We start from the raw sequence: 20,387 nt of genomic DNA on the forward strand, positions 1-20,387 counted from the left end.
AAATTGGGGTAAAACTAAATGGTTTCAGTTTTTATATTAAAGACTGACTTTACTTTTTAGAAACCTTCCAGCAACTGAAGAACATTTCTCTCTTGTCTTATCAGCCCTGATGCTTCTTGCCTGTTCCCATAGTTAAAAAATCAATACATGTGTTTTTGATATTTGGCAAACAGAGTTTTAATTTTGCAGCTGCAAGATCCCTGTATGAAGGGATGCATCTTACAGAAATAAAAACATTTAGAGTCCACTTAGAGAGGAGAGAGTACTTGGAAGTGAAACTTCATTCCCTTTCTGTCAGCATTTGGTTTATTATATTTAATTACAAGCTGTATGTTACTGGAAACCAAAATGAAAATGAGAATAGATGGCAGTATGGTAGAAAAGCCAAATTGCTTTGAATCAAAAGCTGAAATTCAGACTGTTGCAAAAATCAAAGTGTGATTTTTTTAAATCACAAACGTGCATCTTTGTGCACATTCATACACATGCATGTTGTTGGCGACCCCATGTAGCTTTTGTTCCTGTGCATTCTACCTGGCAAGTCTAAAAGCATTATTATGGCCATTTAAAGTTCATATTGATCTCTGATAAAATGTTCATAATTGCTATTCTCACCATTAAGCTCTGTGCTAAACCACATGTTTTTGGGACACCTGAGCTTGTGCATCATTATTTATTAAGGGTTAATACAACATGGTAGATCTGTTCATTGAGTATTCCTGACTTTACAGCACAGCTAGGTCCTGTGGCTTAGACAAAATAAAGTGTTGGATGTGATCCCAGTTTTAATACTCCCAATTTATTATAACCATTGAACCCTGATCAGATCACGGATTGGATTGGATCCCAGTTTTTTAAATGTCCCAATTTATTGCTGGCTTGCAACCCTGATAAGAATACATATTTGATTAAGGCTTCAGTTTTCAAAAATTCCAGTTAATTACTTTTAGATTCTTATTAGATCACAGCCGTATAGTATGGTATGTTGAAGTTATGAAAAAATTACTGGATGCTGTTGCACAGGTCAAGGTCATAGTTTCATTTTGTGCTGACAGTGTGAAGTTATCAGATTTCTGTTTATTACTGTGGCAGCACTTGCACTGGACAGGAGGACAGATTAATCCCAACCCATTGATTCTGAATGATTCTCATTTTAGATCTGCTGCTGCTCTGCATACCAGAACATCTAATAAAAGCCTACCATGGAACACTGGGAGACTGATGTTTGGGTATGAGTAGGTGAGGTAGATGGGTCTCACCTACCTTCCACAGGTTTTGTTGTAACATTTAGAACCAGATAGCAATTTCTGAGCTGCTTCATGTAGCTTTTTTACTGCTGGAGGACATTTTAAAGACAGCATTATGTCTACAGTTGGTCCCAGATTGTTCCAGGTTAAGAACATTTAGAACTGATGATAACAGAGTGGCACATGGAATTGGCCTTTTACTTTAACTATCACAGTGCAATTCCAGGCATTGCACACTGATGGAAATAGCACTTCTAGATGTCATAGCTGTACTCTCAAAATGTAAGCATGGAATTCTCATCCAAGCCATTTAGCATCCTTGTTTTTCATGTCATTGAGGCACAGGTGTGATCTGGAGACCCGTTTGCATAAGGTGTGTCACCTGTCCACCTAAGAGGTCAGAGCTGCTCAGGGGCAATGGCTTAAATGGGCCAATGCATGGGTCTCTGCTGTATATATCAGAGTTTTATTACTTCGTGGTTGTTTTGGTTCTGTAAACCTGAAATGCTGCTAGAAACTTAGAGGCCAAACCAATGAAGTGAAACCAGCCCAGGTACTAGCCAGCCAGGCTAAAAGAGTGCTTTCTAGGAGACGGACAATCCTGGCCTAGGGATTTCTTTGATGCAGTACTGAATGTAGGTAGCTCTTGCCCACTCCAGAATCAATAAGGGCATAAGAATTACTTGGAAGCAGCATTTCATTCCTTGTCCTTCCATTTGTGATTTATGAAAATCTATCATAAATCGTTGACATGCACTTTGAAGCAGTGCCACAGCACAGAATTCCTGTTCTCAGACTCCCTTAGCTACTACAGCATAAAAATGAGAATGCAACTCATGGGGATAGACAGGCAGGAAATCTGTTTGCATGTGTAAATCTCCATAGTAATCTTAAACCAAAATACCTGAAAGTCTTAAAGCTTTGACTGCTCAGGCAAAGCTGAGTTTTGCTTTCAAATCAAGGAATGTTAATTAGAAGCAACCTGTGAATCCCTGACTAACAGATGAAGACTGTTTGTGTTCTGTACTGAGAAATTCTGTTCAATAGGTTCTAGGTTCAATGTCATGTGTAGAATAAAGAAATGTGCATGGAGTATGAAGCTAGGCTTCTTCCTTCCACTAATAGGATTTCATTCAAATGAAGGCATAATGTTGATGCAGTTGCAGAGATGGTTGTGTGAACTCATGAGGGGTCACTAAGAGGTGGAGCTGCAAGGACCTATTCAGGAGATGTTCCACTACCCCCTTTCCTGACTGAGGTGGCCCCGGGGACCCAGTAGGTGCCAGTTTTCCTGGGTCTATCCTGAGTTGTGTTACTGCATGTGATTGTGAATGTTGGGTTTTCATGAGGTGTCAGATCAATGTTGTGCCTTCCCATGGTCATTACAATGTCTCTGGTATTTTTCTTAAGACAGTGTTACCAGTCCTCAGTGGTTTTGATTGATACCTGCTACAGCAATTGCTAGAGCCAAATAAGTCACTGGCAGTGATTCAGTTCATAGGTGGATGTCTCTGTCTCCCCATGGCTTGTCTGCAGGTGTACTGTGGTTCCTTTATACTTGTTCTCTATTTATCAGATGAACTCCCCTGAAACACTTCGTTTGATGCGTCTGCTGGAGAGGCTGGAGGGATGATTATGTTAGTTTGACTGCAATTGGTATTGTGTGCATTCCTGACATTAAGATCCCAATGTCTAAAGTGTATGCAAAATAAGTCTTGTTTTCCAAGAGTATTCTTATTTTAATTCTCTTTTCATGACTGTTTGTTCCAGAATGAGTTAATGTTTACAAAAGGGACTCAAGTATGATATGCATAGCACCTTACATATCTTTTGAACACCAAAGTGCAAATGACAGCAACATGAGAGTTCCTTTAAATCAGCAGGTGGGAGCTCTTAAAGGTTCAGAACATCTCAGGTGAAAGATGTCAAAGTAATTTTGACAAATCTGGAATATTTCCACTCTCTAATCACCATTGTCACAAAACAAGGAACATCCTGTTGACAGGAGACTGAGAAACCTGATCTGTGCAGTCAGCCTTGTTTTCAGCAAGAGATTGAAGAGGATGATCTTCAGAGGGTTCCTTACAATCAAAATTTTACTGATATTGTCACTTCAGGATGATAACTCCACAGTAGCTGTGAGTAAAGAAAATTATATCATGCAATAAACTATAGACTATAAAATACTTGGCTTTTCTGGTAGTTGGCTTTCTGTAATCTGCTGCATTTCATACCCAATGTACAGCTAATGTGGACAGGCAGAAAAACTTTTCTCTGATTTAACAGCAAGGGTAAAAATCATGTTCTTGTTGAAGTTCATAGGACAGAAGAAAACACACTGACCTCATTAGAGCCAGGATTTTCTTTAGAGGGCAGGATCTTGTGTAAGCTGGTAACGACTCCTTGTCACCTCTGAAATAAATGGAAGAACATTAAGACCTCAGTCTTGTCTATCCAAAGCTCCCATTCCTCATTTTGTGGTAGGAAAGGGCTATGCTTCAGCTTCTCATAATCTTACATTTTAAAGTCAGCATAGCTCTATCTCCTTCTTAGGTTTTTCTGTCCTCCCTTTCTTTAGTTTCAACCCTCCAAAGGCAGCTTCTTTGGTCAGTTCAGTATTTTACAGGCATGGGGTAGTTTTCTGGAGCAGGCAACATTTTATGGATTGGTGGGTTTTTGTCATTGGGGCATTTAATAGTGCTATAAGAGCTGTATCTTGTTACCCTGAGTTAGTCTCTAACTCCCGTGAATTTGTGGCTTGCCTTTCTTTCTTTCTGAGACTGTTTCTATTCTTGTTTGCAATTACAGATACTAATTATGGGGGAGATGTTCAAATCCAGCACAATAGAATGAGCTGGAATGAAGAAAGACTTGCTAGCTTTTAGTGAGGATGTTTCTGACAAATATGGCTCCAGTAGAATACCCTGAGAGATAATACTAAATTAGATATTGTTGGATTCTTCATGAGTCTGTATCAGATGTCCCCAGTTTGCTAGCAAGAGGTGGGGCTTTTTTAATTTTATTTTATTTTTAAGCTATGGGACTTGCCTGCCTCTAGAGTTTTGTTAGGTGATGTTGTGTGAAAAAATAAAAATGAGTGTTCTCCTGATAAAAGAGGCAGGTTTGAATAGGATTATTAATGTCATTGTAGGCCATGTCTGTCTGTAAAATGATTATGAAATTTTAAAAAAACTAAAAGCACTGTACTGAAATTATCTCCTGTGACACTCAACTGAAATATACCCATTCCCAGCAGTGATTATGACTTATGAATGTCTAAAAGAACTATGTATTCATTTCACTATTATGGAAATGAATGAAAAAACAATATTTTAGTTACCAAAATATATTTTGCTAGCAGCTAAAAAGGAATTAAAACATTAAACCCATTGGAAATCTAAGTGACCTCCTGCAGAAATAGGCTGTTTGCCTCTAGACAACCCGTTACTCAATATATGTATGAATTAGGTAAATGAGACACAAAAGCAGATAGTAAATCAGATGTAAATTGAGTAATCATTAGAGTATGTAGATCTCTGAGAGAGTCACATGAGTGGACAAAAAAGCAATAAAGTAATTTTTATTCTGCTGTTCTAAAGGAACAACTGAGTAGAATGCTTAGCATCTCAATAATCTCAAAAGACTTTAAGGATTAGGTCCTCTTAAATTTAGGTATTCTTTAAAGTGGTGGTATGCACACTTGATTCACTACTTGTATTGTGCTCTTCTTATTGCAAATGGAATAGAAATTATCCTAAAGGCCTATGGCCCCGCTTCTGTTACATGTTTTGTTTCTACTTTTTATTCATTCTTTTCCCCCAGGAACATCTTTCGTTGACTTCTCCAGCATCTTGCTCATTCGTGTACCTGTTCACTCTTCCACAGTCTGTTACTTTTACACCACCATATAAGAAATTTTGCTGTATTCATCTGAAGTGGAAACAAAGTCCCTTTGTTTATACATTATTTTGGTTAGCAAATACTTTTTGTGTCTTGGGTTTGACTACTTAGATATGCACCTTGAAGCTCACAGCGTGTCATTCTTTGTGCTCTGCTCCATACTAAGTATATGGTCAGTGCATGGTAAATTACAAAAAAAAAAAAAAAAATTACATTGCTCTTACTCTTTCACTGGAAAATTAGAAGAAACAAGATTTTCTCAGAACTCATGGGGGAGTTCAAACATCTCCAAAGATGTGGTGCTTTTTGTTGTGGGCTTCTTTTGGTTGGTTATCCCTACATTGAGCCGTTGTGATGTGAAATGCAGCCTTGCAGGTCTCCGAGTAAGAAAGCCCGTGGTCTCTCCTGGGCCAAGCTTGCCACATGCAGGTTTTTCACTCTGGTCAGACCCAGTAGCTGTCAGTGCCACTGAGCAGCTTCTCGTGTCTCCTGTTGGGCAGCAGGCACGTTGTCTCCAGCCTGGGAGGACATGAGTGGCCAAGTGTCGAGTTGATGCAGTGACCCTCATTAGCCTCTGCCTCAGTGTGCAAAGCTCATTTTGAGCTGGGGCTGCTGCTGGGCCCCCAGGAGTGAAGGTTGGGCTGCAGCTGGTGTCTTGCTCTTTATTTCCCATTGAAGGCCATCTTTGGGCTCCACAGCTTTTAATGACCCTGGCCTTCTCTGAGCTACTGAATTAGTAACATTAACTCCAGTATTTTCATTTTCACATAGTCTTAGAAGCTTCAGCATTTTCTTGTTGCCCACTCATAACCCACCCACCCATCCAGCTTCCAATTGCTGGGCCAAAAGATGAGAAATGTCTCTTACAGCTTTTCCTAGCCCTCACATTCCATATCCAAAAGCCTTTCTGGGTCTTCTCCAAAAGTCACTTCTGCTCGTCTCTTCTGCAGTTTTCTTGAGGTAGTTCACATCCCTTTCTGCAGCTGCTTCACTCTGTGTATTCTGCAGTCTTTTAATCCGGCTTTTGCCTGTCAGTGTCTCTGTCACCATGTCAGGCTAAAGCATTTTACATTGTGTTTGTCACAGGCGGTGAATACGTATGTGGTCATTGACAGTAGCTGAGCAGAAACACAATAACTTGTTAAGCCACAGTAACTCAATCGTGTGTCTGAGCTGCAGCTGGAAGGAGCTTTTGGGCTGTTAACCCTCTCCTGGCTGCTGCGCTCTAGGTGTGTGCATCTTTTCATGTGTTACTAGATGAGAACTGACCGTGTATGATTTGTGCAGGTATGTCAGATGGGAAGGGTATTTGAAGGATAAATGAGAGTGTTCCTTGATTTATGGCTTTGGGGGTGTGCTACTGAAACAGTACGTGAGGTGTACGGAAGTGTTTTCAAAAGACTGCGTCCCACTTCTGGAAGTACAGTATGTATATGGATTCTGTCTTCATTTGACTTCTACAAATGCAACATGTTTTCAGAAAGCTGTCTGGAGTTTTGTTACGGTTATATATATTTTTATCAAACTATGTGTTTTCTGAAATTATTTCACAGAATCACAGAGTAAACTAGGTTGAAAAAGACCTTTGAGATCAAGTCCAACCTATTTGTTGTAGGGAAAGTCTAGAGTAGGATACATGTTTGGATGCTATTGAGAAAAAGATGGGTCACAAAAAAAAAAAAAAAAAAGGGATTTCCTGATACGGCACTTCTGTTGCCTGTCCTGGCTGCTTGTGTGCCAAGGCTCTGTTTTTACAGAAACACAGCTAAGGGGAGTTGGTGCAGTTGTGCAGTGGTTTAAATGAAGAGCACAGTGTTCAGGTGGTCAAAGAGAGCAAGCAGAATTAATGAGATACTCAAAAGGAAATATGTTAATTTCCCTTTATTCTGTACAAGTTTTTCTTTTCCCTTTCCCTCATCAGGAACTTCCTAGAAACTTTAGTGCCTCATTAAATTGTTGAGATGGTGATCTGTACCTCACCTCAGCTCTTGTTTCCCTGCCAGCATCTTAGTGCTGAGGGGCATTTTATCTTTCTGCACAAATTTACACCAGTTGTTTAACCACACTCATCCAGTGCTGCAGGTTGGGGTTTGTTTTGTAGTAACTGTTCAATGAGCTGTTCACAGTTACAGTTGTGTTCATTTAAAAGTATTTTGGCTTTTTAGGTTGGTTGGTTGGTTTTAGGCGGGGAGTTGGGATGGGGAATAAAGATTTTGCTGTTTCTGATAGGGAGAATTTCAAAGGCAGGTGAAGAACTGGTGAATGACTAGAGTGGGTTACAGAGAAGTGGTCTGCTTAGTAGAGTTGGCAGAGCATTAAAGAAGTTATGGAAGGAACAGCACTGTTGTTTTTTTTTCCTTAGTAAAGGATTCCTGGGCACCTACTGGTACGTGTTATGGATAAGATTGCTTTAAAACTGTGTGAAAAAATGATGCCGAAATGCAGTGTGGAAATTTAAAACTTCACAAAAATGTGAGAAATTTCAAAGGTGAAAAACATGTGAGAAGGCATAAAAGGGCAGGTAAATAGAAATAAAGAAAAAACAGCCATCTGACAGTTTGTTTCCCTATATTTGAAGATTTGGATTGAAATGAAAAAGAAATCACTGAGCAAATTTTATAGATTTGTGTGGAAGAGTGAAAAGAAAACAAGAAATATTAATGCAATTGTAATAGATATATTGAAAGGATGAAACATTGATCATAAAGAATTTCACATAGCTGGGTATTGACTGGTCCATATAATATAGAATGGAAATAATTTTTTTGAGAAGATTTGACTTATAATACTGGCAGCAATTGAAGATTGTGCTCAGAAAGAGAAGCTGAAGAAGCTAGGCTTATTCACAGGAACAAAAGAAAATTGTGGTGACCTAATTCCAGCTTTTGTTGTGCAGAATATACCAGTATTGATAGCAGGACAAATTACTCTTTCTATCAGACATGAAAGCAAGATTAGCGTGATGCTGCTGGCTGCACTACTCTTGCTTTCAAAGCGGTCTCAAATACCTAGGGGACCAGTGATGTACTGGTCCAAAGAACATGAAGGCTCATCATTTTCTGAGAAATGGTGTGACTCATCTCGGGTCTGTGCCATGCCTTCTGCACTGACATGTGATATAACCATTCCTTGAAATGTACTTTCTGCCTGTGTACTGTGTGTGTATGTACCCGTGTGTGCCATAGGACTTGTATCTCATTCTGTATATTCCTGCACTGAATTCTGTGCTTAGGGGTATTTGGTCACTAATTGAGGGTGAAGCACTCACTCCACAGTTTCCCGGGTTAAACTGAGTGACCTCAGCTGCACTCCCAAGTCTTGCCCTCGAGGCCTTTCATCATCTTGGTTTCCCTCCTCTGGACATACAATAACACTTTGATATCCTTTTTATGTTGAGGCACCCAAAGCACATGCTACCCAAGGTGGGGCACACAGGATTTGAGTACCAGAGAGGAGAAAGCTCATCTGCTTCACTGAGGGAAGGCAGAATGAATAGGGGGCACAGTTAATGGAAAGCATTAGTGGTGCACATTGATATACTCAAGTACATGTGTAGAAAGGCGTGTTGTTCTCATTATCATTATTTGTGAACCTTTTTATCTACAAATTATTTCCAAAGTATTAGCATTTGTTTTGATGATAAAAATCTAGTGAAACAAAATAAGAAGTGTGAATCCCATTCTGCACATAGTAGTTCCTGTCTGTCAGATGGAAGCTGCCAGTGTGCTCATTGTTTTTCTAGGGGGCCTTTTTCTCCATGCTTTTTGAAGACTTTCTCCAGAACACCTTCATTTTTCAATATGCAGGGTTCTGAGGCCATTAAGCCTTACTTGGATAACCAAGTCTGCCAGACCCTTTTCATTTTCATCCTGTGGTACAAATGATACTGTTCTTTCTACACTGCTATTGTGCTTCCAGTTACAGTCAAAAGCAAATGTTGACTTCTGTCAGGCATTGCATTTCTGTGTCTTTCTTCTGTTCCTGTTTCTTCTTCCATGCTCCTCTATTTTCTGTAAATCCTGTTTATTACATACCGTGGTCAGCATTCTGCCAGATCCATCTCACTGCACTTAATTACACTCTGTTAAGGAGTAGCTGAGCAGTTAACAGAAGAGCTCACAGTCATGCTGTACATTTTTTCTCCATCAGGAAGGTTGAATCATTGAATATCATCTTAGCCTGAAATTTACCTGAATATGTTTTACTATTCCAAAGAGATTACACAATGGCCCTGATTAGCGGCAGTATTTTGTAATACCACTTAAGGCTTTATCACAGTGGAATACTGCCAGTGGCAGTCTTTAATTCACTTATATGTACCAATTCATTTCTGTCAAATTTCTATTAATTCTTTGCTGTTTTACTTTGTTCCTATTCCCTGTATAATAAGGTGTGATTTTCACATTTATTTAGCCAAAATAAACATTTTTAAAAATTAAATCTTCAGCAGATTAATTGTGGTCCTTTTATTTGAGGTAAATGTGCCATCTCTCCATTTACGTCACCTTTAATCCACTTTTCACAAGTTAATGTATTTAGGAGAATCTTGGTGGGTCAAGTAACCGGGGGTCAGTAACAATTTTACTAATTTAGATAAAAAGTTTCAGGATTTGGTTTGGTATATGCAACTGCAATGTGGAAGGTAGGTGTAGAATTAAACCTGTATGTGTTCATACGTGTGAAAAGCCACACTATATTCAGCATTAATTTTTTTTCATCGGAGTGATGACCGAGCTTGGTTACAAAGGTGATTGCCAGAGATAAAGAACAAAATAGCTGCATGCACCACTGTGTTTTATCTGGCACCAGTTTCACAGTGTACTAAAAGCTCTAGATGGTTGTGTTCAGGGTTGGTGCGTCAAATCTGTTGAAGCAGATCCCACTGTATATTTGTTCTTTGCTTTTCATTGTTAGGATTGGTGCAAAGCATCAGGAGTTGCGGCAAAAGCAGCTGAGAGGCCTGAGTGATTATTCTGCTGGTCCTGGAGGACCTGACATTGATGATGATGAGGTGGATCCCAACTATGCCAGAGTGAACCACTTCCGAGAGGCTTATCCCCCAGGAAGCATCTACAGACCCTCATCACCAGCAGTAGGAGAAACCTTTGTGTATCTGCGGGATTCTTCCTCAGCACCGATGGAGAGGGAGCACTTGGAAGGACTGTATGCAAAAATAAACAAGCAGCACTACCCACAGACTTCTGGTGACAGGTAATATTGCCACCTGGCATTGCAAAATATGATAGGTTGGTGGGGAGGGAGCCTGGGCCTGGGCAGGGGGTCAGCCATGGGATTGTTCTGATGGCCCAAACCCCTGAATTTACTGACCAGAAAGCCATGAATTTCCTCTTACCAGAAGCAAGATTTGCTGCAGCAGTAACCCCAGATCATCTGAGCAAGACAGCAGTCAAACAGAAATCATTAAGGAAAAGTCCATATTTCACAAACAGAATGAACAAACTGACTGCAGTCCAATTCCTGCGCTGCTGAAAGAGTGTTTTCCCTTTTTCAACTGGGAAAAGTTCTTACCCTGCAGCAAAAATAATCTCAGCCTTCAGATCCCTTTCAATCCCGTAGATCATCAAGTGTCTATTAGTAACAGGTTTTGTGTGATAGCATGATATATTGTATATGTTTATGGTTTAGATTTTCCCAGCTGTGTGATATTACACACTTTCAATTAGTTTGGGGAGAGGACTGAGAATCATGGCATTTTTATGCAGACTGTGAAGTGTGGCTTCACAAGACTGATTGCTTTTCACAGCCTTTCCAATAACTAAGTGGGAAGGAAAGAACAATTTTTAATCCTTACTGTCAAGCTTCCAGCATTAAAGAAAACTGGTCAAGTTTTTTCCTGGGTTAAAGGGGAAACAAAAATTCCTTTGAGTTGATTAAGTACCCACCATTATGATGATTTTTTAAATAGTTGCTTCTGGAATTTGGGGCTAAAAGAATAGTATATCAATGTTGGCTTTTTCAAACCAAAGTACAAGTGTGTGGGCAAGTCTGTGTGAAAGGGAGAGCTGACAGGACAGACATGGGGGACTTTAGGAGCTGTGCATTTGAGTTCTTTGCTTTCATGTTACAATCTGTAGTGTCTCCCCATAGCCTCAATCCATGCCATGTAATATCACACTCGTTAATTTTGGAGAAATATGTCAGTGCAGCTATAGGAGTGTTTCCAGTTTGTGGCATCATAGTACTTTAAAAATGTATACTGAGTCATGATTATAAATACTTATAATAAAAAACTTCTGACATAAATCTAAATTCATAGCAGGGAATGGGCCAAGTATCTCTCTCTTTCTCACCTAAGTACAGTATGGTAAAATTCTTTCCAGACACAATGACAGGGCTTTTTTTTTTCTTCCATAGCATTAACTCCTCCTCTACTGCATAAAAAAAGAGGTAGTGATCCCAGCTTTTTACCAGCTAGTGGATTTCACTTTACTAGAAAAGTCTTGAGACAATTGTAACTGAAGTCAAACAAAAGTTGCATGCAGTAAAGGGATCAGAAACTGAGTTTGTGCTAACTCAATAAACCAAGATCTGAGAATTCCCAGTGGAAGGTGTCTAAATTCAGGTGTGTGTATCCTCCAAATATGAATACATACATATGTAACTCAGCTGGACTAAGACATTGTTATAAAAGTTGCTTTGTAATTTCAGTTTTAACAGGATTTTATAGCTTTATGTTTTAAATATAATCATCAGTTTTGAAATGAGACCTATAGATTGTCTTTCCATGCAGAAAAAAGAAATGCTCAAGTCTTTAATTCTGCTTTCTTCTAGTGTATTGATTGTATTGTGGTTTTGATTGCACTGAATGAACTTTTGACTTGCTGTGGGGACAAAATTGGAAGTCCCAACCAAGTTTGGATTTGGTATTGGGATCCTGGATTTCAATGTGGATTTAGCTGTAATTGCATGATAACATGATAACTCAGTTGGAAAAACTAAAACAAAAACATCAAGTGGGCAGGAAAAGTTATCTCAGAGCTGAGCCCATGATTAGAAGTCACACTGAGAGGCTGTTCCATCTGTACTGAAAGACCAACAGTCCACAACTTTGCTTTATTGAATTTCTCAGGCTTGTAAGCAGATTAGGAAAAAAATAGGAAATGTGAGATTCTTATTAGGCTGCCTTTGTTCTTTTTTTAATCTTTCTTTTCTTTGTCTGAGAGACAAAATGGTGTTGTTATTCACCAGCAGAAATGTGCCAAACATGAATAATTCTATGTGAATTTATGCAGTGGGTCGTGAGGTCTCAGCCAACAGTTGTTGAATAAAGTGTCAACTTCAGGCAAGGAAATCTTTCTGTGCTGGAGGGAGAGTATTGAAAGGAGAAAGAGATATGGAAATAAAAATCCCTGGATAATGCGTTAATTAAGAAAACAGTCTGCTTCCAAGGGTCAAGTATGAAAACTACCTTGTCTGCCTCAAAATGATGGGAAAGGGTTACAATGGATGCTTATAAGACAAGCCACAGTTATTTTGTGTTTGTGGGGCTGAACATTTATCAACACATTGGTCACATAAACACTTATGCTTTGCTCCTGCTAGCACATGCATGCTTTCTCTCAAAGTCTTGCTATTAATTTTACTTCAGATGGATGGGTTTTTTCTCCCACATGTGACTTTCAAGTTGTAATATAGTGCATGGAGACTTGATCAGTGACTAAAGTAAATGGGGTTAGGAATAGAAGGAGGATTTGAACATAGAGAGAATAGATGACTTCAGTTCAGTCTGAGAACTCCAGTTATGTATCATTATGATTGAGAATTAAAACTCATCATTTCAAACGAGAAGTTAATTTTTATTTTATGTTATTTTTGCAGAATAATGTATTAGGATAATTAATGCCTTTTAGAAATGGGAGGCCATTTGTGAAGTATGAAACTCAGTGGACAGAAAAGAGCTGTTCACATTTTGCATGTGCTTTCCCTTTTCTCATCACCAGAATCCTTCACATATTCCTGGATCATTCTTAGCTGTAGATTCAGTTTAATCTGAGAATGTCCCTCAGCGTGCAGGAAAGCAGGAGGCTGCACATGTATGGGCTCTGTTGCTGTAATCATGATGAAGTATGCTTGCTGCCTCCAACACTGCTCCTCAGAGCACACACAGATCTGCTTCACACCGCTGTTTGTGCACTAACATCCCATTTACCTCTACTTGCATCTGGCATCTCAGGGGCTTTTTGCTTTGGGTTTTGGGGGGCTTTGCTTTGTGTCTTATTTACAACTGTTGTGTAATGTTCTTCTGCACTGCTTCACAATTGTTGATTTTCATTCCAACGATGACTATATTCAGTGAAATAGAAGTAATTTTTTGTGTATATTTTGCTGAAAGCTTTGGAATTCTTAACTAAGAGAGGTGCTATATAAATGTAAATTGTCCTTATTAATGAATATGGTGAAAGCATTAGCATGATCAGTGTATTCTGTGAATGTTAAGTTAGAGTGGAAAAAAATTTACTGGCAAAATCTCATTTCTTTGTAAATCAAGCGTTTTTCTGTTTATTTCTAATTAGCCACAATTTTCTGTAATGCAAATGGCATCCCTAAGGATGGTGCAGCCTGCACAGCCACCTTGTGCAGCTGGGGAACTCATGGGGTCTTTGCCTGAGACGCTGTGCATTTCCAAGCCTGCGGTAGAGGCTGAGTGATCTGTGGCCCATATGTTCCTGAAATGGGTGGTAAGTCACATCTCCGAGTTTAGTCATCAAGGCTGTGCCATGACAGTGCTAAGCTGCACTGTGGCAGAGCCTAGGTGTCAGACCAAAGCCAAAAGAGCAGATGCACAACAGTATTATCACTTAAATGTCAGGCATGTCACACGGTGAAACCCTTTCTCACATTTCGAATAAACAATTTCGTCTTTTTCCTTCCCGTGAAGATGGTGCTGTCAAGTATATCCAAACACCCCAAGTACATCTCTGGAAAGGTTCTAGAGACTTTGCTCAACTTATTTTCTCAGCCCAGAACTATGAAACATTAAAGTCTGATGCCAAACTCATTGCCAAGTATAATTCTTCACTTATTTATGTGGCTTATCTTGGGGAATTTCAAAGTGCTGGTCTGACAAAAATGAATACAGTTTTCCTTTGTTTAGCAAGAATAGATTCAGAGCTGTATCTTGTTGCAGTTTAAAAAACATACCAATAAAAAACCAGCACTCTTTTATTACATAGGAGTAAAGTCCAAAGCCCCAAAGTTGGATCCAGCTTTTTTTTTTTAATTTTGGAGATGTTGTTTTGGGGCCCACTGTGGAAGATCTTCATCATTTCTATAATGTTAATTAATTAATTCAAAAATATATCTTCCTCATTTCAGGGTGAATGTTCCTTTATGGCAACTTGCAGTCTTTCAGAATTCTCAGTCTAGCAACATGCAAAGTTGAAAATGGGAAAATGAAACCCATACCTCTGTGTCCCTCACATCTCCCTCTCAGAGCTGGCCTGAGTCAAGAGAGAGAGTGAGGAGAGAGATGCTGAGCAGTCTGCCTCTCCCTCTAAAGGATCAAAGGAAGAAATTGCTGTACATGTCCTGAGCAACCAAGTGCCAAATGTAAGCAATGTGTAACCCTGAGAGATATGTCTAAAAGGGTCCAGAGTTTTGAAATTTAGAAAAAAGAGCATTTCTTACTAAAAGACTAAATGCTTGTCTTTTGGGCAGGTATGGGCCACTCCCATCCTGCTCAATCCAAAGCCATAGGAATCCTGAGCTGCACAGAAAAGGATTTGTTGAAAAAGAGTGAGCTGAGGTTGCTCGGGTGTGGCAGTTGGCCACGTGTGTCTCATGTACCAGAAGCTGAAGTTTTCTTGTTCTGTTCACAGCACTGTGGGCATTTCTCATCATGCATCCATTTACAACCTTTCCCCAGTGACTAACATAAAAGCAATCCACTGCTCTAGGAATGGATGGTCCTTTACTTAGGAAAGATTATTCTTTGAGATGGATATCATGGAGGCAAGGTGGAAATTGAATGAGGCTCTGTAATATCTATGTGTCCTTTGCATTGCTGTGGAAAGAGAAGTATGGTCATGCATGCATTGGAATATTTTGTTTTACTAAGTGTGACAAGTACAAGCAAGGTATGTAGTTTCTCTTACCATAGAGCCTCTTCTGCTTGATGTCCTAAAATCATCTCTGCTTTTCCTTTGTCCTGTACTGCTCTACATCCCGATACTCTCCTCTGATTCCTCTGGAATTTATTCTTTCAGGGCCTTCTGAACCTTTGGCTGCCATCTGGTCACTGCTTCCCATAATGTTAAAACTGAAAACTTTGTGTGGACGACTTACTGGCTGATAAATTTCTGACAGCAGTTAAATTCAGAGTGGCACTGGCAGTACAGCAGAGGTTCTGTGGTTTCTGGGGGCTCTCAGAAGAGCTGTTGTGCTCCTGGGAGCAGGGTAGTCCAGAAAGCCCTTTGGCCACCAAAGGGCCAGTGTAGGCTGGGCCACTGGAGTTAGACTTGTATTGTGTATTTTGCTCCTAATACTACTGGCTGTTTTCTTCCTTGGAGAGGGTGCATGGATGCTGTATACTCACTGTGCCAGTTAGAGGAAATGTTGGGTAACTGCACTGCCTGAGGAGATGTGTTTAAACAAGCCTTGGGTTTATTTCCCACCTATATGGGGAAAAAAAAATTAAATCTCTGGGTAGCATTCAAGCAAAATTACTTAATGTTTAGAGTTCACTCTGCCTTTTCCCAGGAACTCCTCATCCAAATCTTCCAACTTCGGCACCCAAGCCCTATCATTCACTTCTCACGAAAACCCAGATTTCATGGAACTCAGGTGACCCTGAGCACTTTGGAGCGTGTCTAAGGAGAAGGAAGTTGTCAAACTGCTGCTGCTGCCATGTAATGTGTGTGCATGCTTGTTTGAGGCCATGCATTCTTCAGCAGAAATAAATTCTGTCAGGAATAGTCACAAATCTGCCTGCGTGCATCCTGCCTGCTAAGGCTTGCATTTGGATCACCTCACTTATTGACAGATGTGTAAAATTTTATATACTGCACTCCCACAACTCCCTTGTGAGTGTCCTGCTGCAGATGCTGGGGAGCCTGAGTTTTGGCAGCTGTGTTAAGCATTCAGGTTTGGGTTGGGGTTTTTCCCTCCAGCCCTGTCTTTTCTTATGTGATATATTATTCTATGGAATTATTTTCCGTTAATTCTGCATATTTACTGGTAATGTCCCATTCTTTCAGCCATTTGGATGCAAATGCAAAAGATAGGTCCCTGAAGGGGACTATCTGTAACAGGTCTGTTACTGGGAAGATGAGACCATAGCAGAGGATATAGTGAAATGCAGATGGTGTTGTCAGCCTCTTAAATGTACAAATAAAGACAAAGTGAGATCGTCCATGCAGCTGGAATGAAATCATATGGCCTTGCATGTGTTCCTGCCATAGTGTATTTCCTAGTGTGAGCAAGAGATGCTAAATTCTCTTTTATGCCTGATGTAATTTGACCAAAACCTCATACTTGCCTCTTTAACCAGCAGCAGAGTGATGTGTATATTAACTTTTCTCTATACAATTTTTTTAACAAAACACCATTTGATTTTAAATGCTAATAAGGTGTGTGTGGTTAATTAAGAAGCCAGAATTGACTATAAGGTTGACTATAAGGCTCCAAGAAAGAGAGCGGAAGATCATTGCACTTCTGCTTATAGATAGCTATTTCTGAACCAGCTGATAATGTGCAAAATTAAGATTTTGTAAGTGGCATTTTAAATGAATGGTTAATGGCTGATGATTAATTAAACCGAGTTGTTTAATAGAGAAGCTGTTGAAATCTTGTTTATAGGCCAGCCACTTCCATACTGAAAATGCAAACCCTAATAGCATTTGGTATTTCCATTTAGTAGACAAGCAATGTATCTAGACATTTTCTTTGAGGAGAGAGGTCTGCCTTACTGGATACAGAGGATGGATGGATGGATGGATGGATGGATGGATGGATGGATGGATGGATGGATGAACTGTTTTCTTCTTCCAAGTTAACAGCTGTCTGGTAGCAGTACATAGAGAGAAATGCATTTCCTCTGAGAATTTGGTAATCTTAAATAAAATTGTTAAGTCTTACTATAATTAAAGTGTAGGGGACATGGTTAAGTCTGATGTGGTTCTGTTTTCCCTTTATTTTTTCTACTCTCCAGTAGTCTGTTGTATTTCATACACTTCAGTGTTTTCAAAATACCCAGCTTTTCATTGCTCCAGGTTGTCTTCTGTCAGAATGAGTCTCTTTGGCCCCATCATTAGCCTTGCAGACTTGCTCTTACTATGGAAAAAAAAAGGAAGTATGTTTCAGTCAGGTTTATTCTGTACTGCAGTTCTGGTTAAATGATGAATGTGAGCCTAGTCCCATTTCCCTGATTGAAGAGAAACAAGCAGAAGGTCATTATGCTTCTCACAGTTGTGAGGCTTGTCCTTCCAGCAAGTCCTTTGCCAAGAAACTGTTTGTTTTTCTTTTGTTTTCCCTTTCTCTCAGCCCAGTTCCCAATCTTTTTATTAGTTATCTCCCATTTTCTCCCCCAGCTTCTTGACATACTCATTTTGCCATATGATCTCCTAGCTTCTGGATATGCAAGTAGTTCAGAGAAAAGCCCTGGTGACTTGGCCTTGTGCAAGCTTTGCTGTGTAGCCCTCTGTAAGATGAATCCAGGTGGATGACCTCAGGGACCTCTATCCACTCTATCCAAAGCCATGACTTTCAGAAAAATCCTCTCCTACATTTTTTCCCTAGCTCCTACTAGTTAAATGGGAAAAAGGGGGATTCTTTCTTTCATTGTAGAAATAATCTTGGTTTAGTAAAACTGAAGGTGAGGATGTGGGTTTTGTTAATCTAGACTTTTAGGTCTGTGAATGAATGTGTCTGTTTTGGAGGTGGAAGAGTTTGACCATGAGGAGCCAGTTCATGTGTATTAGCACCTGTATGCTCACACTCCAGGTGATGGGCATGAGCTCACAGCAAGCTCATTCTTGACTTTCCACTTCATTGAGATAAATTAGTGATCAAACTATTCTTAAAAGTAGTCAAAGTTCAGTGGAACACAAAGAATCATTTCCCCCAAGCCTGAAAGTATGAACAAAGGATTGCATTTGGAGGAGGAAGAAAAAAGGGTTATCACTGGACTGCTTCAAAATGCTGAGTACCTCCAGTTAAGAGAGTAGTGATACCCATTCAGTGAGGGTGGAGAAATCACTCTTATATGTGATAGGGAAAATGGACTCACTGGAGCCATCAGAATTTTTTTCAGTGTCTTCACTTTTGCTTGAGATTACGTAAAGTCAGTAAGACCTGTGCTGACAGGTTCCCCTGAGTTACAGTTAAAGCAATTTCCAGCCTTCCTCCTAATTAAGCAGCAAGAAGCATAACAGAGGCCTGAGAGTCTTCAAGAAGCATCTCACAATTTCTCATACATTCTCAAAATAAACTGGTTTTCCTAGATCCCCAGGAAAGCTGCTTACACTGGTGAGAAGGCTGCAGCACAGAGAGCCATGGGGTGCTCCTCAGACCCACCAGCATTGCCAGGTTCTGCTGCCACCAGGAACAATGCAGGAGCTCTGGTATGGTTTTCCAGCATGGCTGCTCATGTCCAGGCAAAGTGCTCAGCACTGTGGGGTACTCATACAGCTTAACTGTGTAGCAAAAGCTTCATCATTGCCATCTCTATGTATCTGTTAGATGTAGGAAATTCTTACTCTGCACTGATTTTTCTGCAGTCACAGTTCACCTGGAGTTTACACCAGCAGATACCTAAGATTTCACTCCTAATTGTGGTATAATAAGATATAATAGGTCTAAGGGGGGCACAGATCTGGCTTCAGAATGAATCAGTGGGAATCTTCTCATGGAAATTTCAAGCGCCTAATTGCAGGATAAAACGACTGCTCCTAAAAAATATCCACAACCTTGTTCCCCATTTGTGTCAAGATGCCAGGGGCAAATAGTTACTCAAGCACTTAGTTGGCAGCATTGTTGACAGAAAGTATAGGCAAAAGCATGAACCAGATCTTTTGATATGCAGAAAACTGTAAAAACTGATGTTGTTAGAAAAACTAAAAATCACTCAATATCGTGCTAGCAGAAATATTGGGAAGAATGATGAGATGTGATGGAAATGGCTTAATAGGCAACAGGATGCTGAATAAAAAGACAATAATTGTGATTATTGTCTGACAGCTGTGCAGAGTGTGGAGTTGATGACAAACTCTAAAACGTGCTGTTTTTCAGTGCATGATCACAAATCCACTGGCACAGACAGTAATCCAAGGGGTCACAGTAAGCCAAGAAATAGCTTATTGTTTCATCAGCTCGAGTCTTCTGATGTAGTTAAGTTGGTATATACTCTGAACCCCTGTGACTGCCCTTGCATTCCCACAAGGGGACCTGGCACCATCTGGAGTCCACGTGTACTGTGGCTAAGGAGCTGTTTCTCTGGCAGGTCATGCAGCAGCAGGGCATTTGTTGACATTGATCAAGGTATCAGTATTGATCTTGGGATGGTCTAAGAGAATTGTGACTGCTTTGTGGAGACTCTCATAGAAAATGAAAGAAACAACTTGTCTTCAACTACATCATGGTCTGCACCTGAGAGGTCTTTCATTAGGACAGAGGGACATGAGAAAACTATGTTGTTTCAGATAGCCACACTGGTTATCTCTTTTTATCACTAACTTGTCCTTGATGTCTGGAGGCCATTTTTAGCAAGCAGTGAAGGGTTATTGAATGAAAGATTTTATACTCTTCAGTTGCCTGCAAAACAGGTAGCTGCCATCATTTTTCCTTTCCACTAAACTGAAGTGGAGAAAAACAAAGAAACAGCCCACAATAAAAAAAGATGCAAGAGGACTAAGTGTGAGATAGCTCTAGAAAGTGCTAAAATTGCAATAAATATAACGTGCTTGTAGAGCAATAAATGTTCTTTTAATTTATTTTTCTCCTTGTTTCTCTCCAGTTTTCTGCCTGTGTACCAGCAGGTCAGTGTGACAGTTTTGCAGTGTCACAGTCCTCTGCTGAGCATGCACTCTGGGAGGTTGTTAGCCCCCTCCCTCCAGTGACTTGGTAGCAGTAAGGAGGAACAAGAAAGTGACAACTAATGTTTCAAAATTTCAAACATCTTCAGTCTTTGACCCATATTTATGGTTTAATGCCTCCAATCACTTAATTTTAATCTTCAATAATTTTTTTCAGCATAATAGTGTCTTAAGGGCATTTCTTCTCAAA

The 20,387-nt window shown here is 39.9% G+C and overlaps 1 protein-coding gene across 3 annotated transcripts in view; it reads left to right on the top strand.

The window, feature by feature from the left end:
- PARD3B (par-3 family cell polarity regulator beta) overlaps positions 1–20,387 on the top strand; it is a 391,488-nt gene that overhangs the window by 303,436 nt on the left and 67,665 nt on the right. For all 3 annotated transcript variants that reach the window (XM_031505387.2, XM_077785113.1, XM_077785112.1), the window contains one exon: positions 10,062–10,358. In XM_031505387.2, the coding sequence (XP_031361247.2) occupies positions 10,062–10,358 (297 nt within the window). The remainder of the gene's footprint in view (positions 1–10,061; positions 10,359–20,387) is intronic.

Source organism: Lonchura striata, chromosome 8 (genome assembly GCF_046129695.1).
Source record: "Lonchura striata isolate bLonStr1 chromosome 8, bLonStr1.mat, whole genome shotgun sequence".
Classification (NCBI taxonomy): domain Eukaryota; kingdom Metazoa; phylum Chordata; class Aves; order Passeriformes; family Estrildidae; genus Lonchura; species Lonchura striata.